Raw genomic sequence first — 25,334 nt, 5'->3', positions numbered from 1 at the left:
GTTACCTGTCCAGAGCAGGTAACGGAGGCAGCATATGCTGGTGGCGAGACAATTATCTCTCACACACAATAATAATAATACAATTCAATAGGTGTTGAATAGGTAAGAGCACGATCGTTAGGATAATCAAAGTAACTAATAATATGTTTAATGTTAAGTAAATAAACAGATTTCGTGACCACTCAGTGAAACTTCCGGCAGGATTCCCGTGGAGCTGTTCCTCAGGGATCCGTTCACATTTGTCTTTAACTTTGATCCCAGAAAGAGACATGAAGACAAACTGCAGCAGGTACGTGATTAAAAAAGTGAACATGATTCTGAAAACGACGGTCGGATAAAGTAATGTGACGAAGTTTAGTTGTTTAAACTTATCCAGGTGAGCTGTCTACGTCAGTGGTCCCCAACCCCCGGGCGTTTTTGTGGTTCCGCGTTACACCTACGCAGAACCTACGGCGTAGGGTGCACGGCGACGCCGTATGCTACGCCGTCGATTTAACGCAGAACCATAAATCAGGCCTACCGCTGACAGCAAAACTCAATATGTACATAAATAAGGCCTAACATTTGCAAAGAAAACAAATCCTTATCAGAAGGTGTTTTTTGTGTCAGTTGGGCACCACTTTAGCTTTCAGGACACTAGTTTAGTCTTTCAGACATACTCTCTACTGCCGTTAAACTTCTAGCGTCAAAGTCCGAAGCACCGGATGTTTACAAGGTCTCGGCGAGACACCTTCAAAATAAAAGCACTAAATATCGGTCTCCTTAATAAACAAAATAAAAGCCTGGCTTTAAATAACGTTAATGAGACATAAAAACACATTTATAGAAATACTCATATTAAAGGTAATTTACAATTTCCATTATTTTATTTTATTTTTTCGAAAATTATGTTTTATTATTATTCATTATTATTATTATTACTATAGAGAAAATATCACAGTTTTTAATGCCGATCTTGTCATTTTATTTAGTTTTTATCAACTACACCTTTAGATTGGGCCGTGAAAATATTGTCAGACATTAAACCGGTCCGCGGTACCGAAAAGGTTGGGGACCACTGGTCTACGTCACTCCTACCTGCTGTAAAATCAGCCGCTCCTATTTCTGTTTTTACGGTAAATCAATGACTGCGGTTAATTTAACAGAAAGATATGAAGTTCTGAGTTTGAGTTAATGCAGATATGTTTTATAGATATAGATGGATCTATTTGGATGGATACTTTATTTCCATCTTACTTGAGATTTAGGAGCGGCTGATTTGACAGCAGGTCATATGCCGCGTTCCATTTGTCCTCGGAAATCGGAACTGGGAACTGGGAATGGCAGCCATCTTGGAATGGTAACTCGGGGGTGGTGAAGCTTCTCCCACTTTCCCAGTAGGAAATCCCACTTCGTGGTCCGTTCCAGTTGAAAATTCCGACTGGTAACTGGGAAATTCCGACTTCCGAGGACAAATGGAACGCGGCATAAACTCGCATGTTCCTGCAAGTGACGGAAATAAAGGGACACATGTTGTTTTTTGGGGTAAACGGGATCTGGGGGACTTTAGTTTCAGATAACTAAACTACCTGAACCCTCTTATGGATCCAGACCTGTTTCTGAGTGAAGAAATTAAACTATATGCTGCTTTCATTTTCTCTGAAACCCGGGAACTGTTGGAATAAAGGCCAGAGTACCAAATAAATACCTAAATATTCACTTATTCATCAGTAAACTGTTGGAATAAAGGCCAGAATACCAAATAAATACCTAAATATTCACTTATTCATCAGTAAACTGTTGGAATAAAGGCCAGAATACCAAATAAATACCTAAATATTCACTTATTCATCAGGAAACGGTTACAATACAGGCCAGAATACCAAATACATACCTAAATATTCACTTATTCATCAGTAAACTGTTGGAATAAAGGCCAGAATACCAAATAAATACCTAAATATTCACTTATTCATCAGTAAACTGTTGGAATAAAGGCCAGAATACCAAATAAATACCTAAATATTCACTTATTCATCAGGAAACGGTTACAATACAGGCCAGAATACCAAATAAATACCTAAATATTCACTTATTCATCAGTAAACTGTTGGAATAAAGGCCAGAATACCAAATAAATACCTAAATATTCACTTATTCATCAGTAAACTGTTGGAATAAAGGCCAGAATACCAAATAAATACCTAAATATTCACTTATTCATCAGGAAACGGTTACAATACAGGCCAGAATACCAAATACATACCTAAATATTCACTTATTCATCAGGAAATTGTTGGAATAAAGGCCAGAATACCAAATAAATACCTAAATATTCAATTATTCATCAGGAAACTGTTGGAATAAAGACCAGAATACCAAATAAATACCTAAATATTCACTTATTCATCAGGAAACTGTTGGAATAAAGGCCAGAATACCAAATAAATACCTAAATATTCACTTATTCATCAGGAAACTGTTGGAATAAAGGCCAGAATACCAAATAAATACCTAAATATTCACTTATTCATCAGGAAACTGTTACAATAAAGACCAGAATACCAAATAAATATTCACTTATTCATCAGGAAACTGTTGGAATAAAGACCAGAATACCAAATAAATACCTAAATATTCACTTATTCATCAGGAAACTGTTGGAATAAAGGCCAGAATACCAAATAAATACCTAAATATTCACTTATTCATCAGGAAACTGTTGGAATAAAGACCAGAATACCAAATAAATCTCCTAAATATTCACTTATTCACCAGGAAACTGTTGGAATAAAGACCAGAATACCAAATAAATACCTAAATATTCACTTATTCACCAGGAAACTGTTGGAATAAAGACCAGAATACCAAATAAATACCTAAATATTCACTTATTCATCAGGAAACTGTTGGAATAAAGACCAGAATACCAAATAAATACCTAAATATTCACTTATTCACCAGGAAACTGTTGGAATAAAGGCCAGAATACCAAATAAATATTCACTTATTCATCAGGAAACTGTTGGAATAAAGACCAGAATACCAAATAAATACCTAAATATTCACTTATTCATCAGGAAACTGTTGGAATAAAGGCCAGAATACCAAATAAATACCTAAATATTCACTTATTCATCAGTAAACTGTTGGAATAAAGACCAGAATACCAAATAAATACCTAAATATTCACTTATTCATCAGGAAACTGTTGGAATAAAGGCCAGAATACCAAATAAATACCTAAATATTCACTTATTCATCAGGAAACTGTTGGAATAAAGACCAGAATACCAAATAAATACCTAAATATTCACTTATTCATCAGGAAACTGTTGGAATAAAGACCAGAATACCAAATAAATACCTAAATATTCACTTATTCATCAGGAAACTGTTGGAATAAAGACCAGAATACCAAATAAATACCCTAAATATTCACTTATTCACCAGGAAACTGTTGGAATAAAGACCAGAATACCAAATAAATACCTAAATATTCACTTATTCATCAGGAAACTGTTACAATAAAGACCAGAATACCAAATAAATATTCACTTATTCATCAGGAAACTGTTGGAATAAAGACCAGAATACCAAATAAATACCTAAATATTCACTTATTCATCAGGAAACTGTTGGAATAAAGACCAGAATACCAAATAAATACCTAAATATTCACTTATTCATCAGGAAACTGTTACAATAAAGACCAGAATACCAAATAAATATTCACTTATTCATCAGGAAACTGTTGGAATAAAGACCAGAATACCAAATAAATACCTAAATATTCACTTATTCATCAGGAAACTGTTGGAATAAAGACCAGAATACCAAATAAATACCTAAATATTCACTTATTCATCAGGAAACTGTTGGAATAAAGGCCAGAATACCAAATAAATATTCACTTATTCATCAGGAAACTGTTGGAATAAAGACCAGAATACCAAATAAATACCTAAATATTCACTTATTCACCAGGAAACTGTTGGAATAAAGGCCAGAATACCAAATAAATATTCACTTATTCATCAGGAAACTGTTGGAATAAAGACCAGAATACCAAATAAATACCTAAATATTCACTTATTCATCAGGAAACTGTTGGAATAAAGACCAGAATACCAAATAAATACCATAAATATTCACTTATTCATCAGTAAACTGTTGGAATAAAGGCCAGAATACCAAATAAATACCTAAATATTCACTTATTCACCAGGAAACTGTTGGAATAAAGACCAGAATACCAAATAAATACCTAAATATTCACTTATTCATCAGGAAACTGTTAGAATAAATGCCAGAATAGCAAATAAATACCATAAATATTCACTTATTCATCAGGAAACTGAAATGTGACTGTTGTCTGTGGTTTTTCTGCAGATTCCAACTTCAGGTGCTGCTGGTTTTCTTCCTGAACTCAGGTGAGTCTCAGTACACACACGTTCTCCATGTTCTCAGTGTTCCATGTATAATTAAAAACTACATTAAATAGATTGTGTATTCCTTTTTCATATTTAGATTAATGGTAACCGTTTTATAAAAGCATTATATCCCTCCAGGCCGTGGTATACGCTCATTATATCACTTCAGGCCGTGGTATACGCTCATTATATCACTTCAGGCCGTGATATATGCTCATTATATCACTCCGGGCCATGGTATATGCTCATTATATCACTTCAGGCCGTGGTATACGCTCATTATATCATTCAGGCCGTGGTATACGCTCATTATATCACTTCAGGCCGTGATATATGCTCCTTATGTCATTCACGCCGTGGTATACGCTCATTATATCACTCCAGGCCGTGGTATACCCTCATTATATCACTTCAGGCCGTGGAATACGCTCATTATATCACTCCAGGCCGTGGTATACCCTCATTATATCTCTTCAGGCCGTGGTATATGTTCATTATATCACTTCAGGCCGTGGTATACGCTCATTATATCACTCCAGGCCGTGGTATACGCTCATTATATCACTTCAGGCCGTGGTATACGCTCATTATATCACTCCAGGTCGTGGTATACCCTCATTATATCACTTCAGGCCGTGATATATGCTCATTATATCACTTCAGGCCGTGGTATACGCTCATTATATCACTCCAGGCCGTGGTATATGCTCATTATATCACTTCAGGCTGTGATATATGCTCATTATGTCATTCACGCCGTGGTATACGCTCATTATATCACTCCGGGCCATGGTATATGCTCATTATATCACTTCAGGCCGTGGCATACGCTCATTATGTCATTCAGGCCGTGGTATATGCTCATTATATCACTTCAGGCTGTGATATACGCTCATTATATCACTCACGCCGTGGTATACGCTCATTATATCACTTCAGCCGTGGTATACACTCATTATATCACTTCAGGCCGTGGTATACGCTCATTATATCACTTCAGGCCGTGGTATACGCTCATTATATCACTTCAGGCCGTGGTATGTGCTCATTATATCACTTCAGACCGTGGTATATGCTCATTATATCACTTCAGGCCATGGTATACGCTCATTATATCACTTCAGGCCGTGGTGTATGCTCATTATATCACTTCAGGCCGTGGTATACGCTCATTATATCACTTCAGGCCGTGGTATGTGCTCATTATATCACTTCAGGCCATGGTATACGCTCATTATATCACTTCAGGCCGTGGTGTATGCTCATTATATCACTTCAGGCCATGGTATACGCTCATTATATCACTTCAGGCCGTGGTATACGCTCATTATATCACTCCAGGCCGTGGTATACGCTCATTATATCATTCAGGCCGTGGTATACGCTTATATCAGGACAGGCCGTGGTATACGCTCATTATATCATTGCGCGTCGGGCCAAAGAACCACGGCCCGTCGTGATGACTTGCATTTTTTCCCTGCCATTGGGAGAGTGGATGTTTTCAACACCAGTGCTAGTGCCCGTATGTTTCAACGGGTTGAGCAGGCGACTTATGACCACCTTCCCCTGAACAGAGACGCGAGTTTGATTCAGAGGAGGTTACAGCCACTGATTGGTGGACAGGTGTAATGATGTGAACTTCCTGTCTCCCTCAGTGAGCTGCCTGGAGTCAGTTAAAGGTTTTGTTGGAGGAATCGTCCTACTGCCCTGCATCTACGACCAGTCTCCACCAGCAGAAGAGTGCAACGTCTACTGGAGGGACGAAGATGACTTGATTGTCCTGGACATCAAGAAGAGTTCACCAGATTCTATGTCTCAGGATAAGAAGTACCGAGGTCGAGTGTCCAGCTTCCCTGCCGAGTACGGGAACAGGAACTTCTCCATCTTCATGACGAACCTGCAGACGAACGACACAGGCAGATATGATTGTTACCTCGCCACGGTGTCGTATCGTATGGTAATCGACCTGACGGTTTCAGGTAAGTTCAGAGAGAATGTTGTGAGGAACATCTGTATGTTCAGCAGCTCCTCTACAAACATCTTGTTCCAGGTGATGAACTGACCTCGTGGTCTCTGTGTTTCAGATAAACCTGCAGGAACAACTGATCCTCCATCAGGCGGAGCAGCAGGACTGAAGCTCCCCCCACTGGTCGTCCTCTCTGCTCTCTGTCTGCTGCTCTGCTGATAGAAACTTCAGTCGGGTTGGACCGTCAGCGTCACGACAGCTGCTACACATCTCTCACAAGAAGAAGAAGAAAAAGAACAAACGTATCACTGAAGAATCCAGTTACTAATATAGTCGTTAGTAGCGGCAGTAGCTCAGGTGGTAGAGCGGGTCGTCCAATGATCGGAAGGTCGGCGGTTCGAATTCCGCTCTGTCCCAGTTTGCTGTCGTAGTGTCGTTGGGCAAGACACCTTACCCACCTTGCCCCGTGTGAGTGTGTATGAATGTTGGTGGTGGTCGGAGGGGCCGTTTGGCGCTTCTGTCAGTCTGCCCCAGGGCAGCTGTGGCTACAAACGTAGCAGCTGTGGCTACAAACGTAGCAGCTGTGGCTACAAACGTAGCAGCTGTGGCTACAAACATAGCTACCACCACCAGTGAGGACGTGAATGAATGAATAATGATATCTGTAAAGCTCTGGGTGCCTTGAAGGAGCTAAATAAATCCAAGTCATTATGTTAAATCATGGAACAAAACACATAATTCGAACTGATTATTTAAACACCAAACATAATGATGCCGTAATAGAAAATAAGTGAAGGAATACCTGATTAGATAGATAATGACCTTTCTGTTTAATTAATTTATCCATTACTGCATTTAGTGGGACTTCTAATTATATATACAATGCCTTTCTTTAGCTACTTTATTTATCCATCCACCTTTTTGCGGGTTCAGGTCGTGGGAGCAGTAGGACATTTCCATAAGACATCTCTAGTAGGTCTGTGTTGAAAAGATCGATTTTCCGATTCTAAATCGATTCTCATATTAATTCCTAAAAATCGATTATGTCTAAAGATCGATTTTTTTCAAATTCATTTATTTATTTTTCTCATTATTACATTTTCCCCCCGGTGAACTTTATCCCAGTGGTCATGTCATCTAATTAACACATGCGCCTGGTGTGATACTATCAAACAATTAGCATGGCGTCGAAGAGTAGCGGTAGCGTTAGCAAAGCCTTGGTTTTTAAAACTCCTGAAGTAAATTAACTTTTCTTTCGAGACAATGTAAAAACTGACACTGCACTGACACTTCTCTGCCCCCCCCCACCTCCCCTACTGTAAAACAAAATTACCATTCCACCTATTACAGACGTCACTGTTAAAGTACACGATCGTCAGACTAAAAGTGTTGTAACGTTTATGTTTTTAACTCTGTAAGTGATCCTCGCTCGTATCCTTCCATCTCCAGTCAACCGTGTGCTGGGAAAACCTGCAGATCATTGAATCTCCAGACACGTTACACACGGACACAGACACACTCATACACACTCTTACACACTCATACACACTCATACACACTCATACACACTCATACACACTCACACACACCCATACACACTCATACACACTCATACACACTCATACACACTCACACACACCCATACACACTCATACACACTCATACACACTCATACACACTCATACACACCCCCATACACGTGCACAACCAGTGTTCAGTGTTTTGGATATTTCAGCTGAAATTTAAAAGTGTTATATTAGTTCAATGAAGTTGATATTATCCATATTTATTATAGCTTGTTTGGTTTCTCTGTTATCGGACACGGTTTGTCATGAAATACCTGAAAAATGCTGGTGCTTCATGTCCAGCTGTGTTTCTGGTGACAGAATAAATTACACAAGCTAAAATTATTTGTTTTCTGCTTGAGCTGTTGCAATTTCTTTTTTTAACCACTTTAAGTGCCTATGCCTAAATAGTATATCTATCTGAAGACATAACGAACACAATACAACTACTTTAAATGCCTGTTTGAGTTATTTATTTCTTAGTTATTTCAAAATAATATAGTGAAATTATTATTTCACTATATTATTATTATTTGTGAACCGTTTCTGTTACCAACAGTCGTCACGTTGTGAATATCCTTTAACAAGCAAACTAACATATTGTGAAGCCAAGTGTTTCTGACGGCTGTTGTTTAAGGAGTTGATGTATTTAACTAAAAACTTGCTCTGATTGCACCTTTTCTGTTCCCTGGAAGTGTATTTGCATTTACTGTGTTTCCAGATCCTTGTAAAGCTTAGGCTGATCAATAAATTAACTCACTGGAAACTGTTCTGGTCTCCATGGTTATATTTCACACCGATTACAACTTTTATTTTCTAACTTTCATCAGCTAAAGTCCTAGAAAGCAGCTATACATAAGAACCATCAGATGTTGCACCGAAGGAAATAATCACAACACCAGGTAGGTATCAGGACCAGAAATACTCTTATCTAAACTTTTATATTTCAGAGGGAAATATATTTGGATATCCACAATAAAAGAGGAAAAATCTGTTTGTTTAAATCTAAGTTTATTTGTTGTTGAATAAAACCTGAAGATGAAGTTTGCTGCAGTAACACGTTTCAGCCACCAGAGGGAGACATAGATCAGATCAGACATGTTCCCCTATAGTACTTCCTTTAATGTGAATACTTCACCAGCTAGTACTAGTACACCTTTGGAACTCCTGCTGCTGCTAGTATGTGGTTTTATTCTGTAATAGTTCCTCTTCCATCCTCTCAGACTTATTAGGGCCCTACCACCTACAGTGCTAGGGCCCTAATGTATCTGTAGGAATTCTTCTTCTTCTTATTGTTCTGACAAAGGGAAGGCCTTTTCCCCCCTAAACGTGCCCCAAAAGTCACCACATTTTTCACCAAGCCAGTCCTGGTGATAAATGTGATATTTAATGGTTTGCATTAATGGGCGTGGCCTAACGGCTCAACAGCCCCCTAGAAAACTTTGTGCCTCAAGCCCCACAATACGGTTTGACGTACATGCACGAAAATCGGTACACACCTGTATCATGTCACAACTTAAAGAAAAGTCTCTTGGCGCCATGGCCGAAACCGAACAGGAAGTCGGCCATTTTGAACATTTTGAATTTGCGTAATTTTGGCGCAATTTATGCCATTCCTTCGACAGTTAATTCAGCCCGAACCGTAACGTGCACCCAGATGTGTTAGACATCAAAATGTGCGTCTCCATCCTGCGACTACACGCATTACTTTTCTCTTTCAAAAGTGTTACCGTGGCGACGCTAGACGCCAACAAGCACGCCCCTCCTTCATCTGATTGGTCCATATTTGATAGTTCTCCAAAAGTCACCAAATTTTGCATGCAAGCCAGGCCTGGCGATAAATTTGATATTTCATGGTTTGCATTAATGGGCGTGGCCTAACGGCTCAACAGCGCCCCCTAGAATAATTTTCTCTGCTATAACTTTTGAATGGTTTGACATAGGAAGTTGTGGGTGGTGTCATGTCTGATATGCTTATGGGGGGCGGTGGCCGTGAGTGCGAGGGCCCGTTCATTGCTGCTTGCAGCTTTAATTTTTAATTATTATTGTTTTCCATTTACAATTTCCCGGACCCACTGCAATACCACCACAGACCACCAGAGGGCCGCGGACCACTGGTTAACATTCCCTGGTCTATGAGAAAGGGTGATGACCAAATGCATCGTGATGTTGCCTGGATGAAAGTAGAGGACAGATTAACACACAATTTATTTTAATAATTTTATTATTCAGGAATATAACTGTGTCTAAACAACCAAACTGCCTGGACTCAAAAATAACCTTTTCCCAAGACAAGACAAGTTAGCATTAGCATGTTTCCATTCCTTTACCAAGATCGCACTAAACTCCAAATCTTACCAGGAATATTTGTCTTATTTCTAGTTAAAATGTCTCATTTTTAGTAAAAAAAATCTCATTAAACTTAAAAGAAGAGTCATTACCAGAAAAATAACTTGTCATTTGACAATTTTCACCTGTTTCAAGTAAATTTTCACTTAAAATAAGTAGAAAAATCTGCGAGTGGAACAAGATTTATCTTCTTATTACAAGCAAAAAAATCTTGTTCCACTGGCAGATTTTTCTACTTATCGACGTGAAACTTGATTTTTTTAATTTACTTGATTTTTTGACTAAAAATGAGACATTTTAACTAGAAAACTCCTCCCTGCGCGCACTCGTCACGTGTCAAAGTTGATTTATGGTTCCGCGTTACACCAACCGTACCGCGTCACTGTGTAGGCTACGCCCTAGGGTACACGGTCCGTGGACTTCGCGGCCATCCGTTTTTTGTTTTGAAATGACAAAATAAAAATAGAGAAATAATCCAAAATAATCCGTTTCCCATCTTTTGTTTTGAAAATAAAAAACGGAAAACGGATCGTTATCCGTTATCCATTATCCGTTTTCCGATTTCATTGATGTGTTTGAAAATCGAAATTGGGAATTAAAACAGTGGGTGGAAAACTCTTTTAAACTTAAACTTTACTTAAACTTTATTTATTTATATAGCACCAACTCATGCAGTGTAAGTGCAACTCATGGTGCTTTACATACAAAAATAAAATAACAATCAAAAGTACAATTTAAAACATCCCATACGACCCCACCCCCCACCCCCCACACATACACACACCCTCACTCACACTCATACACATGTGCATACACTCACACACACGCCCACACACACACACACACACACACACACACACACACACACACACACACACACACACACACACACACACACACACACACACACACACACACACACACACACAGTAAGTGGACTGGTGACATGGCTTAGCACTAACGATCCAGGTGAGGAAAACACTACCTATGGGTGGCCGTCCACACCGAGAGGCTCCACCGGCCATGACCACAAGGAGCATCGCCACAGAGACCCCCCCAACCCGGACAGACCCCACACAGAAGGTGGAGTCCCACCCCCAGCCCCCCAGGCCTGAGGGATCCCCATGACGACACCCCCATGGGCGGAGCAGACACACCTCCCAGTGTGGACGACCCCCCTGAGGAAACACTGGAGCTAAAAACTAAAAGATTAAAAGAAAGTAAGAAATGCCTAAAAGTGTAAAATTTTAGAACAATCTATACAAAACTTAAGATGAATAATAAATAACATAAAATACAAAGTCACTAACATGGATTAAAGGTCTCTGTTTCCTATTTCCTATTCATTTCGGGCGGGGGCAGGGTATTAATGAAATAAATATATGATACATCAAAATTAGGGCTGTCCAAGTTAACGCGTTGGACAGCCGACAATTTTTTTAACGCACTGAAAAAAAAAAAAGTCGAAATGTGAAGAAAAAGGTCAAAATTTTGAGAAAAAAGTCAAAACGTCAATCTGGAAGTTACTGGTGTCATTTGCTCATAGTCATTTGCTCATAGCACCTTAACAGATATTTATGCAGGTTCCTGGAAATGATGGGATTTTTCAAAACGTAGAAGGGGAAATATCCTGAGCTCTGTGGAAACGTGGCCTAACACGATGGAAAACCATCCAGACCAGCTGGTAAAAAGCTCAGTGGACTAACATGATCCCTGGTGTCCTGGAGGTCCCAGGTTCAAGTCCCTCACTGAGTTTCCTTTGGCAAAGCATTTTGACTAAAATCAACCACCAACATTGAAGTGTAAAGCTTCAAAAAACACATTTCCCTGTGTGGGACAAGTAGCTCAGAGGGTTAGAAGACCGCTCTGTAATCCAGAGGTCGAGGGTTTGAGACTCAGCTGAAAGACTTTTGTGGTTTTGACTCTAAATGTAGATAGAAAAGACTGAAAGAAACCCAGGAAACTATAGACAGTGTAGCTCAGGGTGTCAGAGAGATGCCTGTGGAGTCAGAGGACACAAGTTCAATCCCCTGGGAGGATCTGGGTCAAAGTGGTGGAGACACAACTTATGGATCCAGTTTTAACGTCCACCGCACTCTGAGAACAGAGAGCTCTGCCAGGAACATAAGGCACTATCAGGTCTTGCAAATAATGCGGAGCTAAGCCGTTTTGGGCTTTATATGCAAGTAATAAAATTTTAAATTGGATTCTGAAGTTTACAGGTAGCCAGTGGAGCGACGCTAACACTGGAGAGACGTGGTCTCCAGCGATCTACCGACAGCGTAGCTCAGGGTGTCAGAGAGCTGCCTGGGGAGTCAGAGGACACAAGTTCAATCCCCTGGGAGGATCTGGGTCAAAGTGATGGAGACTCAACTTATGATGGCTCAGTTTTTAATCCAAGAAACTAAGTTACTTAAGAAACTAAGTTACGTACGTAAGAAACTAAGTTACTTAAGTAAGAAACTAAGTTACTTAAGAAACTAAGTTACGTACGTAAGAAACTAAGTTACGTAAGAAACTAAGTTACTTAAGAAACTAAGTTACGTACGTAAGAAACTAAGTTACGTAAGAAACTAAGTTACTTAAGAAACTAAGTTACGTACGTAAGAAACTAAGTTACGTAAGTAAGAAACTAAGTTACGTAAGAAACTAAGTTACGTACGTAAGAAACTAAGTTACGTAAGAAACTAAGTTACTTAAGAAACTAAGTTACGTACGTAAGAAACTAAGTTACGTAAGAAACTAAGTTACTTAAGTAAGAAACTAAGTTACGTACGTACATGAGTAGAAAGAAACTAAGTTACGTAAGAAGAAAGAAACTGAGTTATGTAATTAGTAACGAAGTTGGTAACAGTTTCTTACATAATTAACTGTAGTCTCATGTTGAGCAGTAAAACCCACTCTGCTCCTGCTTCCTCCTCCATAACCTCCAACCTTTGTGTCCCAGTATTTCGGGGAGGAGACACCCTCACCTCCTCCCCTTTCCCTCACCTCCTCCCCTTTCCCTCACCTCCTCCCCTTTCCCTCACCTCCTCTTCTCCACCACAGTGACACCAGATTTAAGGGCTCCAGGTCCCGGTGTGGGGTTTGAACCGGCGTGCACCGTCCTCCTGGTCCTTACAGCCGTGAACTAACCCACCACGCCACCAACCCTTCACGCTGAGACCGGTTCTCGTAGAACATTTAACCTTTGGTTTCAGGCGGTGGACTTTAAAACTGGATCCATAAGTTGTGTCTCCATCACTTTGACCCAGATCCTCCCAGGGGATTGAACTTGTGTCCTCTGACTCCCCAGGCAGCTCTCTGACACCCTGAGCTACGCTGTCGGTAGACCACTGGGTTTATTTCAGTCTTCACTGGAAATTTGGAGAAAAATACGAAATGTCGAGAATAAAGTCGAAATTTTGAGAAAAGAGTCGAAATTTTGAGGAAAAAGTCAACATTTTTTGAAAAAAGTCGAGAAGAAAGTCGAAATTTTGAGAAAAAAAATTGAAATTTTGAGAAAAAAGTTGAAATTTTGAGAAAAAAGTTGAAATGCCCCTGAGCTACGCTGTCGGTAGTTTTCTGGATTTATTTCAGTCTTTTCTATCTACATTTAGAATCCAATTTACAATTTTATTACTTGCATATAAAGCCCAAAACGGCTTAGCTCTGCAGTATTTACAAGACCTGATAGTGTTCCTTAGTCAAAAAAATCTCATTACACTTAAAACAAGGGTAATTACCAGAAAAATAACTTGTTATTTGACAATTTTCACCTGTTTCAAGTAAATTTTCACTTGAAATAAGTAGAAAAATCTGCCAGTGGAACAAGATTTATCTTCTTATTACAAGCAAAAACATTTACTTGAAACAGGTGAAAATTGTTGTTTTTTCCAGTGATGAGTCTTGTTTTAAGTGTAAGGAGATTTTTTGACTAAAAATTAGACATTTTAGACATTTTTTTGAGTTTTTGCAGTGCATTGATGTGAATGAGAGAAACGGCTGTTTGTTCCAACCGGATAAACCAGATGTAGCAACGGAGGATGTTTCTTGTGTTCTTTTTACTAATATAAAGTTTTATAAAATAATCCGGTGATTTAAATGTTGATACAAGACAAATAAAAACTAGTAAAAAAATTAAGTTTCAAGTAGATTTTCACTTGAAATAAGTAGAAAAATCTGCCAGTGGAACAAGATTTACTTATTACAACTTATTTTAAGTGAAAATCTACTTGAAACTTGATTTTTTTACTTTACTTGATTTTTTGACTAAAAATGAGACATTTTAACTAGAAATAAGACAAATATTCCTGGTAAGATTTTGAGTTTTTGCAGCGTAGGTTTATTTTTCTTAACTTTGACTCATAAAACATAAAGAAAACAACAAACCAAACTGCTCAAACCTCCAAAAACACATAACTGTTTGTTTCTCCAATCAGCATCACCTGTTTGTTTCACCAGGTTAAATAACCAGCTGATCTGGAATCAGCTGAGACGCAGCAAATACAGTAAATACAACAAATACAGTAAATACAGTAAATACTGACCCCTGGTGGCCACGAGGAGAATTACATGAAATTCAGGACCAAATTAATGGAACGTTGTGTTTCTGTAAAAGGTTTCAGTTTTTGAACAATCTGGAAACAGAAGCCAAATAATTTAAACCAAACATTACATTTAAAAGAATAATAAAAGCCAGTTTGATTAAGAAATATCATGATATTTGTTAAGTTAGTTGGGTTTTCTTTTTTCTCTCTCTCTTTTTAGCATCATTGTCACATTTATTTTTCTTTGAATCCAAAAAGAATACGACTATCTGTGTTTGACGAAAGATATTTTGTTATTTTATAAATTTGTTGTAGTTTTGGTTTTTTCGTTTGTTTGTTTTTGATTTTAAATTACGTTTATTGGAGAAAAAAAATGTATTTCGTAATTTGTAATTTAAAAAAAAAATTACGTTTATTGGAAGGTTTTTTTTTTTAATTGCGTAATTTGTTTTATTTATTTTTTAAATTACGTTTATTGGAAAGTGTTTTTTTTTAATTGCGTAATTTTTATTTTTTTTTTATTATTACATTAATTGAAATGTGATTTCTTAGTAAAAAGGGACAGATAAAATAAGCTTAGTTTTCTTTCTGTTCTCTTTCATTCAAGGAAAGAGATTTGTTGTAATTATATTGAACTGTTTTTTGTTTTTCTTTTAATGAATGAAATAAAGAATAAAAATTAAAATAAATTAATGATATTAATAAGTGCAGATTATTAACTCTTTACTTACTTTATCTTCACAGATCAAACACTGACTCAGATACAGGAAATTACCGTCTTTATTAACTTAATTACTACTTCCTGTTTGGAGGCAAACATTTAATACATTCAGGGGAGATAAAAACAGCGGGATGTTGGAATAAAACATCAGTTTTACCAGAGCAGCTCTAAACGAGTCCAGCCAGGCCACGTTTGAACCGGGACCAGGTTTTTCTGATTTAAGCTCCTGGATTCTGATCGTAGATATATATAAAAGCCTTTATATATATCTACCGTCGCTGCCGCCCAGGGATTAATTTGATTAAAACAAGATCCGGCACCTATTTGATTGGATCCGGCCCCTCCAAAATGAAAATCTGTAAATAAACTGTACCTTGTTTTATCCATATTCTCTCTGTGTTTTATTTCTCATTGAAGTTACTCATAGATCGCCTGTTTGTCTATTTCGTACGGTGGCCGAGACCCGCCATTGCTGAAAATAAAAGTAACGCTGCGAACAGAAACAAACGCTGCTGCAAATAAAAGAAACGCTGCAAATAAAAAGAAACACTGCTGCAAATAAAATAAACGCTGCAAATAAAATAAACGCTGCTGCAAATAAATCACGGTGTCCGAGACCCGCCATTGCTGAAAATAAAAGTAACGCTGCAAACAGAAACAAACGCCGCTGCAAATAAAAGAAACGCTGCAAATAAAATAAACGCTGCAAATAAAAACAAACGCTGCTGCAAATAAAATAAACGCTTTGCAAATAAAAAGAAACGCTGCAAATAAAATAAACGCCGCTGCAAATAAATTAAAAAAAACGACGCAAAAAGAAAGCCACAAGGGAAGTGAATTACCGGGGACTATTTTTGCTGATGCACCGGTGTTGCACATTAAAAATTACACGTAGAAACGTTGAACACTAACCTTTTCACTTATTTTCTCGTTCGTTGTTCTTCTTATTCCTCGCTCTTCTTATTTCTTCCTTTTCACTTACGTCCTCTTCGTCGTCTTCTTCTTACGTAAAAAACACCGGTGCATCAGCAAAAATAGTCCCCGGTAATTCACTTCTGTTGGGGCTTTTTTATTTGCCTCTTTTTTTTTATTTGCAGCGTTTCTTTTATTTGCAGCAGGATTTCTTTTTATTTGCAGCATTTCTTTTATTTGCAGCGCGATTTCTTTTTATTTGAAGCGTCGGCCACCGTAGGTTCATGATAACAACTGTGAATAATTGCGAGAAAAGATTACATTGTACAGTATATGGGATGTGAATATTTTAATATTAATATTTTATTTTAATATTTATATTTATTTTAATATTTATATATATATATATATATATATATATATATATATATATATATATATATATATATATGTGTGCATCTTTCTTTAACTATAATGTAATTTGTTGGAGTTGAATTTGTCTGAAAGTTGCCACAGACAAGAGAATTCAAAAAAGGACAATAAAACTCTTCCATCCAGTTGTTTCAGTATATTAACATACCCAGTGATATTTTCTTATCCTATATGTTCATTCAGCTGTAATATGCAGTAATAGTCTATAGTCATTACACTTAAAACAAGAGTCGTTACCAGAAAAATAACTTATTTGACAATTTTCACCTGTTTCAAGTAATGTCTTCATGGACAAATGAAGCGCTACTGCCGCCCACAAACTCTGGACCGGCAGACTTTCACCTCCATATCTGACGGTCAATATTTGGATTGTGAGTCAGACGGAGGTGGAGGACGATGATCTGCTAAATGTTAGTCTCTTCTTCAACCGGAGGACCAAACGTGGCGGGAACTCGACCTCAAAACTGCAAAAACTCAAAATCTTACCAGGAATATTTGTATTATTTCTAGTTAAAATGTCTCATTTTTAGTAAAAAAATCTCATTACACTTAAAACAAGAGTCATTACCAGAAAAATAACTTATTTGACAATTTCTACCTGTTTCAAGTAAATTTTCACTTGAAATAAGTAGAAAAAGATTTATCTTCTCATTATAAGCAAAACAATCTTGTTCCACTGGCAGATTTTTCTACTTATTTCAAGTGAAAATCTACTGAAACAAGTGAAAATTGTTGTTTTTTCCAGTGATGAGTCTTGTCTTAAATGTAATGAGATTTTTTTGACTACAAATTAGACATTTTAACTAGAAATAAGACACATATTCTTGTTAAGTTTTTGAGTTTTTGCAGTGCATTGATGTGAATGAGAGAAACGGCTGTTTGTTTCAACTGGATAAACCGGATTCAGCAACGGAGGAGGAAGTTTCTGATCAGTAGTCAGGGACTGACTGATTTTAATAAAATCCAACACAAAGAACTACGGAAGAGTATCAGGGCCAGGCAGGAGAAAGATGAAAATAATATTTTAGATGAAGATTTTTTTTTTCATTATGCATTTTTGAGAAAAAAGTCGAAATGTCGAGAAAAAGTGTTTTTTTTACTGATTTTAGCCCAAATATTTACTGATTTTAGCCCAAATATTTACTGATTTTAGCCCAAATATTTAATGATTTTAGCCCAAATATTTAATGATTTTAGCCCAAATATTTACTGATTTTAGCCCAAATATTTACAAATTTTAGCCCAAATATTTACTGATTTTAGCCCAAATATTTACTGATTTTAGCCCAAATATTTACTGATTTTAGCTAATTTTAGCCCAAATTTTTAGAAGATTATTATAATTTCAAGATGACATGTCTGTTCTTTAAAGAAGAGTATTTTAAAAAGAGTATTGTAAAAGAATATTTTAGAGGAGGAAGATTTTTTTTTTCATTATGCATTTTTGAGAAAAAAGTCAAAATGACGAGAAAAAAGGTGAAATTTCGACTTTATTCTCGAAATTTTATTTCAACATTAATCTCGACATTTTGATTTTTTTTCTCGAAGTGCATAATGAAAAAAAAATCATCATCTAAAATATTATTTTTATTTTTCTCCTGCCTGGCCCTGAAACTCTTCTTTAAAGAACAGACATGTCATCTTGAAATTATAATAATCTTTTCAAAATGCAATAACAAAATTTATTACAAAATGGGGTAGTTTATTACAAAATGAAATTACAAAGTTATTACATTTTGGACGTTTATTACAAAATGCAGCTCAACAACTGTGTGGTTGGATCTTTGTGGACGTGACGTCTGTGTTGAGTCAAGACAAACACACGACGACCCACATTAAACATTTCCTGAACTTTGACCCCGCGATCAATAATCCCCGACAGGGAACAGAGACGGAGAAACGGACTCGCAGAAGCTGCTGGAGACGACGGACCTGGTTCTGGTTCTGAGGAGGTTCTGGTTCTGGTTCTGAAGGTTCTGCTGGACTTGGATCATGTTGGACCCGAATCCCGGATTATCTGCAGTTCTGCTGCTGCTGGTTCTGCACGGCTGCACCGCCCAACACGGTACCGAACCCTGATCTGGAATACTGGGGGTAATGTTTGGGCTAAAATCAGCTAAAATCAGTAAATATTTGAGCTAAAATCACCTAAAATCAGTAAATATTGGGGCTAAAATCAGTAAATATTTGGGCTAAAATCAGTAAATAATGGGGCTAAAATCAGTTAATATTTGGGCTAAAATCAGTAAATATTTGGGCTAAAATCAGTAAATATTTGGGCTAAAATCAGTAAATATTTGGGCTAAAATCAGTAAATATTTGGGCTAAAATCAGCTAAAATCAGTAAATATTTGGGCTAAAATCAGCTGAAATCAGTAAGTATTTGGGCTAAAATCAGCTAAAAGCAGTAAATATTTGGGCTAAAATCAGTAAATAGTTTGGGCTAAAATCAGCTAAAATCAGTAAATATTTGGGCTAAAATCAGTAAATATTTGGGCTAAAATCAGCTAAAATCAGTAAATATTTGGGCTAAAATCAGCTGAAATCAGTAAGTATTTGGGCTAAAATCAGCTAAAATCAGTAAATATTTGGGCTAAAATCAGCTAAAAGCAGTAAATATTTGGGCTAAAATCAGTAAATATTTGGGCTAAAATCAGCTAAAATCTGTAAATATTTGGGCTAAAATCAGCTAAAATCAGTAAATATTTGAGCTAAAATCAGTTAATATTTGGGCTAAAATCAGCTGAAATCAGTAAGTATTTGGGCTAAAATCAGCTAAAAGCAGTAAATATTTGGGCTAAAATCAGTAAATATTTGGGCTAAAATCAGTAAATATTTGGGCTAAAATCAGTAAATATTTTGTCTAAAATTAGCTAAAATCAGTAAATATTTGGGCTAAAATCAGTAAATATTTGGGCTAAAATCAGCTAATATCAGTAAATAGTTTGGTGTTTGTTCCAAATGTGACTCTCTCTGCTTCTTTTGACTCTTGACCCCAACAAAAATGATTTTAAAATGATGTAAAAAATCACTCTCTAGAATCTAGAGAGTGATTTTTACACCATTTTAAAATATACTGCAATTTATTAACAAACAAATAATATTAGAAGTTGGGTAAGTGTAAGCCTCCACATTCAAAAGTTTATCAAGTTTTAAGTTTTTATCTTCTAGTCTTAAAACCTGAACAGAACCGAGTCCTGATGCTTCAAAAATGGACTTTGTTTGGGTCAAGAGTCAAAATAGAAGCAGAGATTGAGTTTAGAACAAACACCAAACTATTTACTGATATTACACTGCAAAAACTCAAAATCTTACCAGGAATAGTTGTCTTATTTCTAGTTAAAATGTATCATTTTTAGTCAAAAAAATCTCATTACACTTAAAACAAGACTCATCACTGGAAAAAACAACAATTTTCACCTGTTTCAAGTAAATTTTCACTTAAAATAAGTAGAAAAATCTGCCAGTGGAACAAGATTTTTTTGCTTGTAGTGAGAAGATTTTTCTACTTATTTCAAGTGAAAATTTACTTGAAACAGGTGAAAATTGTTAAATAACAAGTTATTTTTCTGATAATGACTCATGTTTTAAGTGTAATGAGATTTTTCGACTAAAAATGAGACATTTTAACTAGAAATAAGACAAATATTCTTGTTGAGATTTTGAGTTTTTGCACCGTCATGAGTGACACCTGTGGTTACAATTAGTTTGTAACCGTCAATATTTTCTTGTATTTTACCTGTTTTATATTCTAACGTCACACTTAAAAGTAACTCCACTTCTCTGTCACTCCAAACCAAAGACTCTGGTTCATCTTGGAAGTATCTGGAAATTACTCGTGTCATTTGTTGATGTTTTTTTCCAGGATTCTGATTGGCTAGCATGACTTTATCTTCTCGTTACACTGCCCCCTGCAGGTTTGGCTGCTCATAGCACCTTAACAGATATTTATGCAGGTTCCTGGAAATGATGGGATTTTTCAAAACGTAGAGGGGGAAATATCTGATTTTGTAAATACCTGGCTACGTATCTACGTGCCCTAAGTTGAAAAGTCGAAATTTGAGTAAAGAGTCGAAATTTTGAGGAAAAAAGTTGAAATTTTGAGAAAAAAATTGAAATGTCGAGAAAAAAGACAAAATGTCGAGAAAAAAGTCGAAATGTAAAGAAAAGTCAAAATGTTGAGAAAAAAGTAAAAATTTTGAGAAAAAGTCGAAATTTTGAGAAAAAAGTCGAAATGATGAGAAAAAAGTCGAAATGTTGAGAAGCAACTATTTATGCAGGTTCTTCGAAATGATGCTATTTTTCAAAATGTAGAGGGGGAAATATCTGTTTTTGTAAATACCCGGCTACGTGGAAACGTGGCCTCAGTTGACAGGAAGAAATTTTACTTTTACATGCAAAAAACATATTTTTATCCAAAAAGCATGCTTACCAAATCACCATGAGGTTCTTTTCTTCATAGCCAGTGGGAAATGGGAGGGGCTTGAAAAGATGACGGTCACGTGACCACAACTGTTGCCGAGATACAGGGGGGGCCTCACATTACCCGACGTCTCACATAATCTCACCTTCCCCTACCGGGTTTCTGGGGTCAGTCTGGATCTTCACAAGACTAGAAGATAAAAACGTTGTGGCAGGGTGGAGTAGCTGCAGCCACTCAGGCTGACGGGACACAGGTGTGGCCCGTCAGCCTGAGTGGCTGCAGCTCCTCCACCCTGCCACAAACTTCAAACTCTGATAAACAACCAGCTCGCCCGTGTTTCTTTTCTCCTTGATTTTTATTAGTTTTCAGCGCGTTGGACTTCATTCCAACTCTGATCCGTTACTTCAAACGGGAAAATTAACTGTTTTCAACTGAACTGCAGTTAAAATGTTTCAGGGTTTTAAACTGGAACGACTCACATGAACTGGATTGAATTGAACTTGATTTTTTTCTCTTTTCCTGCAGTTTTCCTGAATGGCCAGCAGGCGGCGGAGGTTCTGGTCCGGAACCGACGAGCCAATCAGATGTTTGAGGAGCTGAAACCTGGTGAATCTTCTTCCTCTTTAAAAAACCTTTAAAACCTTTAAATTATTTTTTGGGGGCTTAAGAAAAAAACGAGAAAAAAAAAACATTGAATTTCTTTTTTTGGTGAAGAAGAAAAAAAAACTCTGTTAGATGCCCTTGAAAGAAAAAGAAAGGAAAAAACACCTTTAATTTATTTTTTTGATGAAAAAAAAAATTAAAAAAACATCTTTAATTTATTTTTTTTGGTGAAGAAAAAAAAGAAAAGAAAAAGAAAGGAAAGAAAAACCTTTAATTTATTTTTTGGGTGATGAAAAAAAGAGAAAAAAAATGTTTAATTTCTTTTTTTAGGTGAAGAAAAAAGAAAAAACACCTTTAATTAACTTTTTGTAGGTGAAGAAAGGAGAGAAAGAACTCCCCCCCCCCAAAAAAAACCTTTAAAATCTTTTTTTTGGGTGAAGAAAAAAAGAAAGGAAAAAAAACATTTAATTTCTTTTTTTTTTGGTGAAGAAAAAAAGAAAGAAAAAAAACCCCCAAAAAACCTTAAATTTTTTTGGGGGGGTGATGAAAAAAAGAGAAAAAAAATGTTTAAATTCTTTTTTTAGGTGAAGAAAAAAGAAAAAACACCTTTAATTAACTTGTTGTGGGTGAAGAAAGAACAGAAAGGACCCCCCCCCCCCCAAAAAAAAAGCCTTTAAAATCTTTTTTTTTCGGTGAAGAAAAAAAGAAAGGAAAAAAAAGTTTAATTTCTTTTTTTGGGTGAAGAAGAAAAAAACATCGTTAATTAATTTTTTGGGGTGAAGAAAAAAAAAGAGAAAAAAACCTTTAATTTATTTTTTTCGTAAAGAAAAAAAGAAAGGTGAGGAAAAAAGAAAAAAACATTTTTAATTTATTTTTTTGGGTGTAGAAAAAAAAGAAAAGAAAAAAGAAAGAAAAAAAACTGACTTTTGCAGAGACGTAACTGATACTGATGTGATTTCTGCCACCAGGAAACCTGGAGAGAGAATGTCTGGAGGAAATCTGCGATCACGAAGAAGCTCGGGAGGTGTTTGAGAACCCCGATAAGACGGTAGGACGTTTCTCTGTTCTCCTGCAACATGTTTAACTATTTAATCAGCTTAAACTGATGAAACCGACTCTGTCCTTGCAGGAAAACTTCTGGGGGAAATATCTGGGTGAGTAGCTGCCACTTCATTCTCAACATCTGCCCCAACGTCGCACTAAATTAATAAAAATGTGTGTTTTACGACTCAAAAACCTGGTTCCACTGAAGTGCGATCGGATCCGGTCATAAATCTGTATCTGTAACATCCCAAACTACGGAAGAGTATCAGGGCAGGAGAAAAATAAAAATAATATTTTAGTGGAGGAGGATTCTTTTTTCATTGTGTATTTCGTGAAAAAAGTCGGAATGTCAAGATTAATGTTGAAGTACAATTTTGAGAAAAAAGTCAAACTTTCGTGAATAAAGTTGAACAACAAGGTTCAGAATACAAGAATTGTCTTTACGACATTGATTGTGATCAATGGATGGTAAGTTAGTTAGTTAGTTCGTCCGTCCGTCCGTCCGTCCGTCCGTCCGTCCGTTACGGCTGCTGCTGCAAGGTGTTCTTGCTAGCGGTCGCTACAGAACAGTCTACAGTCTGTTTTTCTGTTTAAGAAACATGTTATTAATAATAATAATAATGATGAATTTAACTTGTAACGCACTTTCCACTCAATGAATCTCATAAGTGCTACAGTACGTTCACATGCAGTGATTCAACCTGGTTGCAGATCGGGTTAGACATCGTTCCGACTTTTAAACTGCATGTAAACACCTCAACCTGGTCAAGTTGGGACCTGTGTGGGACTGACTAACCCGATCCATCAACCAGGTTGGAGCACCTAGATAATCCAGTTGCAACCAGGTTGTTAACGCCATGTATACGGGGACATAGATATTGCAGTCTGCGCATGCTCGAGATTTTCTCCCGGGTGGGGTTTTCCCCCGGGGGAGGGGATTCACCCGGAAGTGAAAGGAGACGACGCGTGCTCAGTAGTTGAAAAGGAGGCGGCGCGTGTTTAGCCATTCTTTCATTCTTCAAAACATGTCTACAGGAAGAACTAATTTTTGGTTGGACGAGGAGACGCGTTTTCTGCTACGGCAGATGCAAGAGTTAAACATTTTGAGGTTCATGGCCCCTTGACGTATTACTCGCCGCCGGCATCGTTCTTCTATCATCACTGCAGTCACTGCAGTCAAAAGATCCGTTGTTCTTTTCATCATCAGCACTAAAAGCTACATAATGCAGGAAATGTAGGCTGCTGTAGCCTCGTCGAGGTGCTCGGACGCCATCTTTCTTTCTTGTTGTTGGTAAGCGGAGGTCAACCGGAAGTGGCTCTTTGTTGAAATGGTTACCATGGTTACCTCGGGTACAGCGCCACCTAGCGTCACGGAGTCAGCCATGCTCTGGTTACACTGGCTTATTCAATCTGATTCAGTCTGATCTCAGAACAGCATGTGTAATCAGACAAGTTGATCCAATCTTCTGCATGTCATTATCTGATAAGATCTGCAACCAGCTTGAATCGCTGCATGTGAACGTACTGATTTAGACCATTATTCATTCATACACATTCTCTCTGGTGGTGGTAAGCTACGTTTGTAGCCACAGCTGCTACGTTTGTAGCCACAGCTGCTACGTTTGTAGCCACAGCTGCCCTGGGGCAGACTGACAGAAGCGTGGCTGCCATATCGCGCCAAACGGCCCCTCCGACCACCACCAACATTCATACACATTCACACGGGGCAAGGTGGGTAAGGTGTCTTGCCCAAGGACACTACGACAGCAAACTGGGACAGAGCGGGATTCGAACCGCCGACCTTCGGATCATTGGACGACCCGCTCTACCATCTGAGCTACTGCCGTCCCGTAATTATTAATTAATAATTGTTATCTGTGTAATGGGGTTTATTCAGCTGGACACGAACAAATACGAACAAACACGAACAAAGTCCAGAACACTCAAACAAACATTGTAAGTGTGTGTGTGTGTGTGTGTGTGTGTGTGTGTGTGTGTGTGTGTGTGTGTGTGTGTGTGTGTGTGTGTGTGTGTGTGTGTGTGTGTGTGTGTGTGTGTGTGTGTGTGTGTGTGTGTGTGTGTGTGTGTGTGTGTGTGTGTGTGTGTGTTCTCCAGACTGTAAAGGCGACGTGTTGGAAAGAACAACAGCGACCATCGGCTCCGTCAGAATGTGCATCGAAGGTAAACACAAACATAACATGGATGTTAAACTACACCAACAGTTTGGGGAATTGGTTAACCGTTGAGTTTTATTCCTGGGTAAATATTGTTCTCTGTAGCTTCGTCACTGGAAGAGGATGGCTGTAGCCCCTCCCCCAACTATGGTCATGTGACCCTTCTGTACGAAACATGAGCTTCGTAGGTTGTTTATTTAAGTT

General features: G+C 37.4%; 1 protein-coding gene across 1 annotated transcript in view; it reads left to right on the top strand.

The window, feature by feature from the left end:
* Positions 1-18,788: 18,788 nt before the first annotated feature.
* Positions 18,789-25,334, top strand: part of f2 (coagulation factor II (thrombin)) — a 43,644-nt gene continuing 37,098 nt past the window's right edge. Inside the window, exons 1-5 of the mRNA XM_061716223.1 lie at positions 18,789-18,951; positions 21,835-21,915; positions 22,881-22,960; positions 23,042-23,066; positions 25,072-25,137. Coding sequence (XP_061572207.1) covers positions 18,879-18,951; positions 21,835-21,915; positions 22,881-22,960; positions 23,042-23,066; positions 25,072-25,137 — 325 coding nt within the window. The 5' untranslated portion in view covers positions 18,789-18,878. The remainder of the gene's footprint in view (positions 18,952-21,834; positions 21,916-22,880; positions 22,961-23,041; positions 23,067-25,071; positions 25,138-25,334) is intronic.

This window comes from Cololabis saira, chromosome 24, assembly GCF_033807715.1.
Source record: "Cololabis saira isolate AMF1-May2022 chromosome 24, fColSai1.1, whole genome shotgun sequence".
Taxonomy (NCBI): domain Eukaryota; kingdom Metazoa; phylum Chordata; class Actinopteri; order Beloniformes; family Belonidae; genus Cololabis; species Cololabis saira.
Note: the sequence above shows the minus strand (reverse complement) of the source record. Positions and strands in the feature narration are given on the sequence as shown.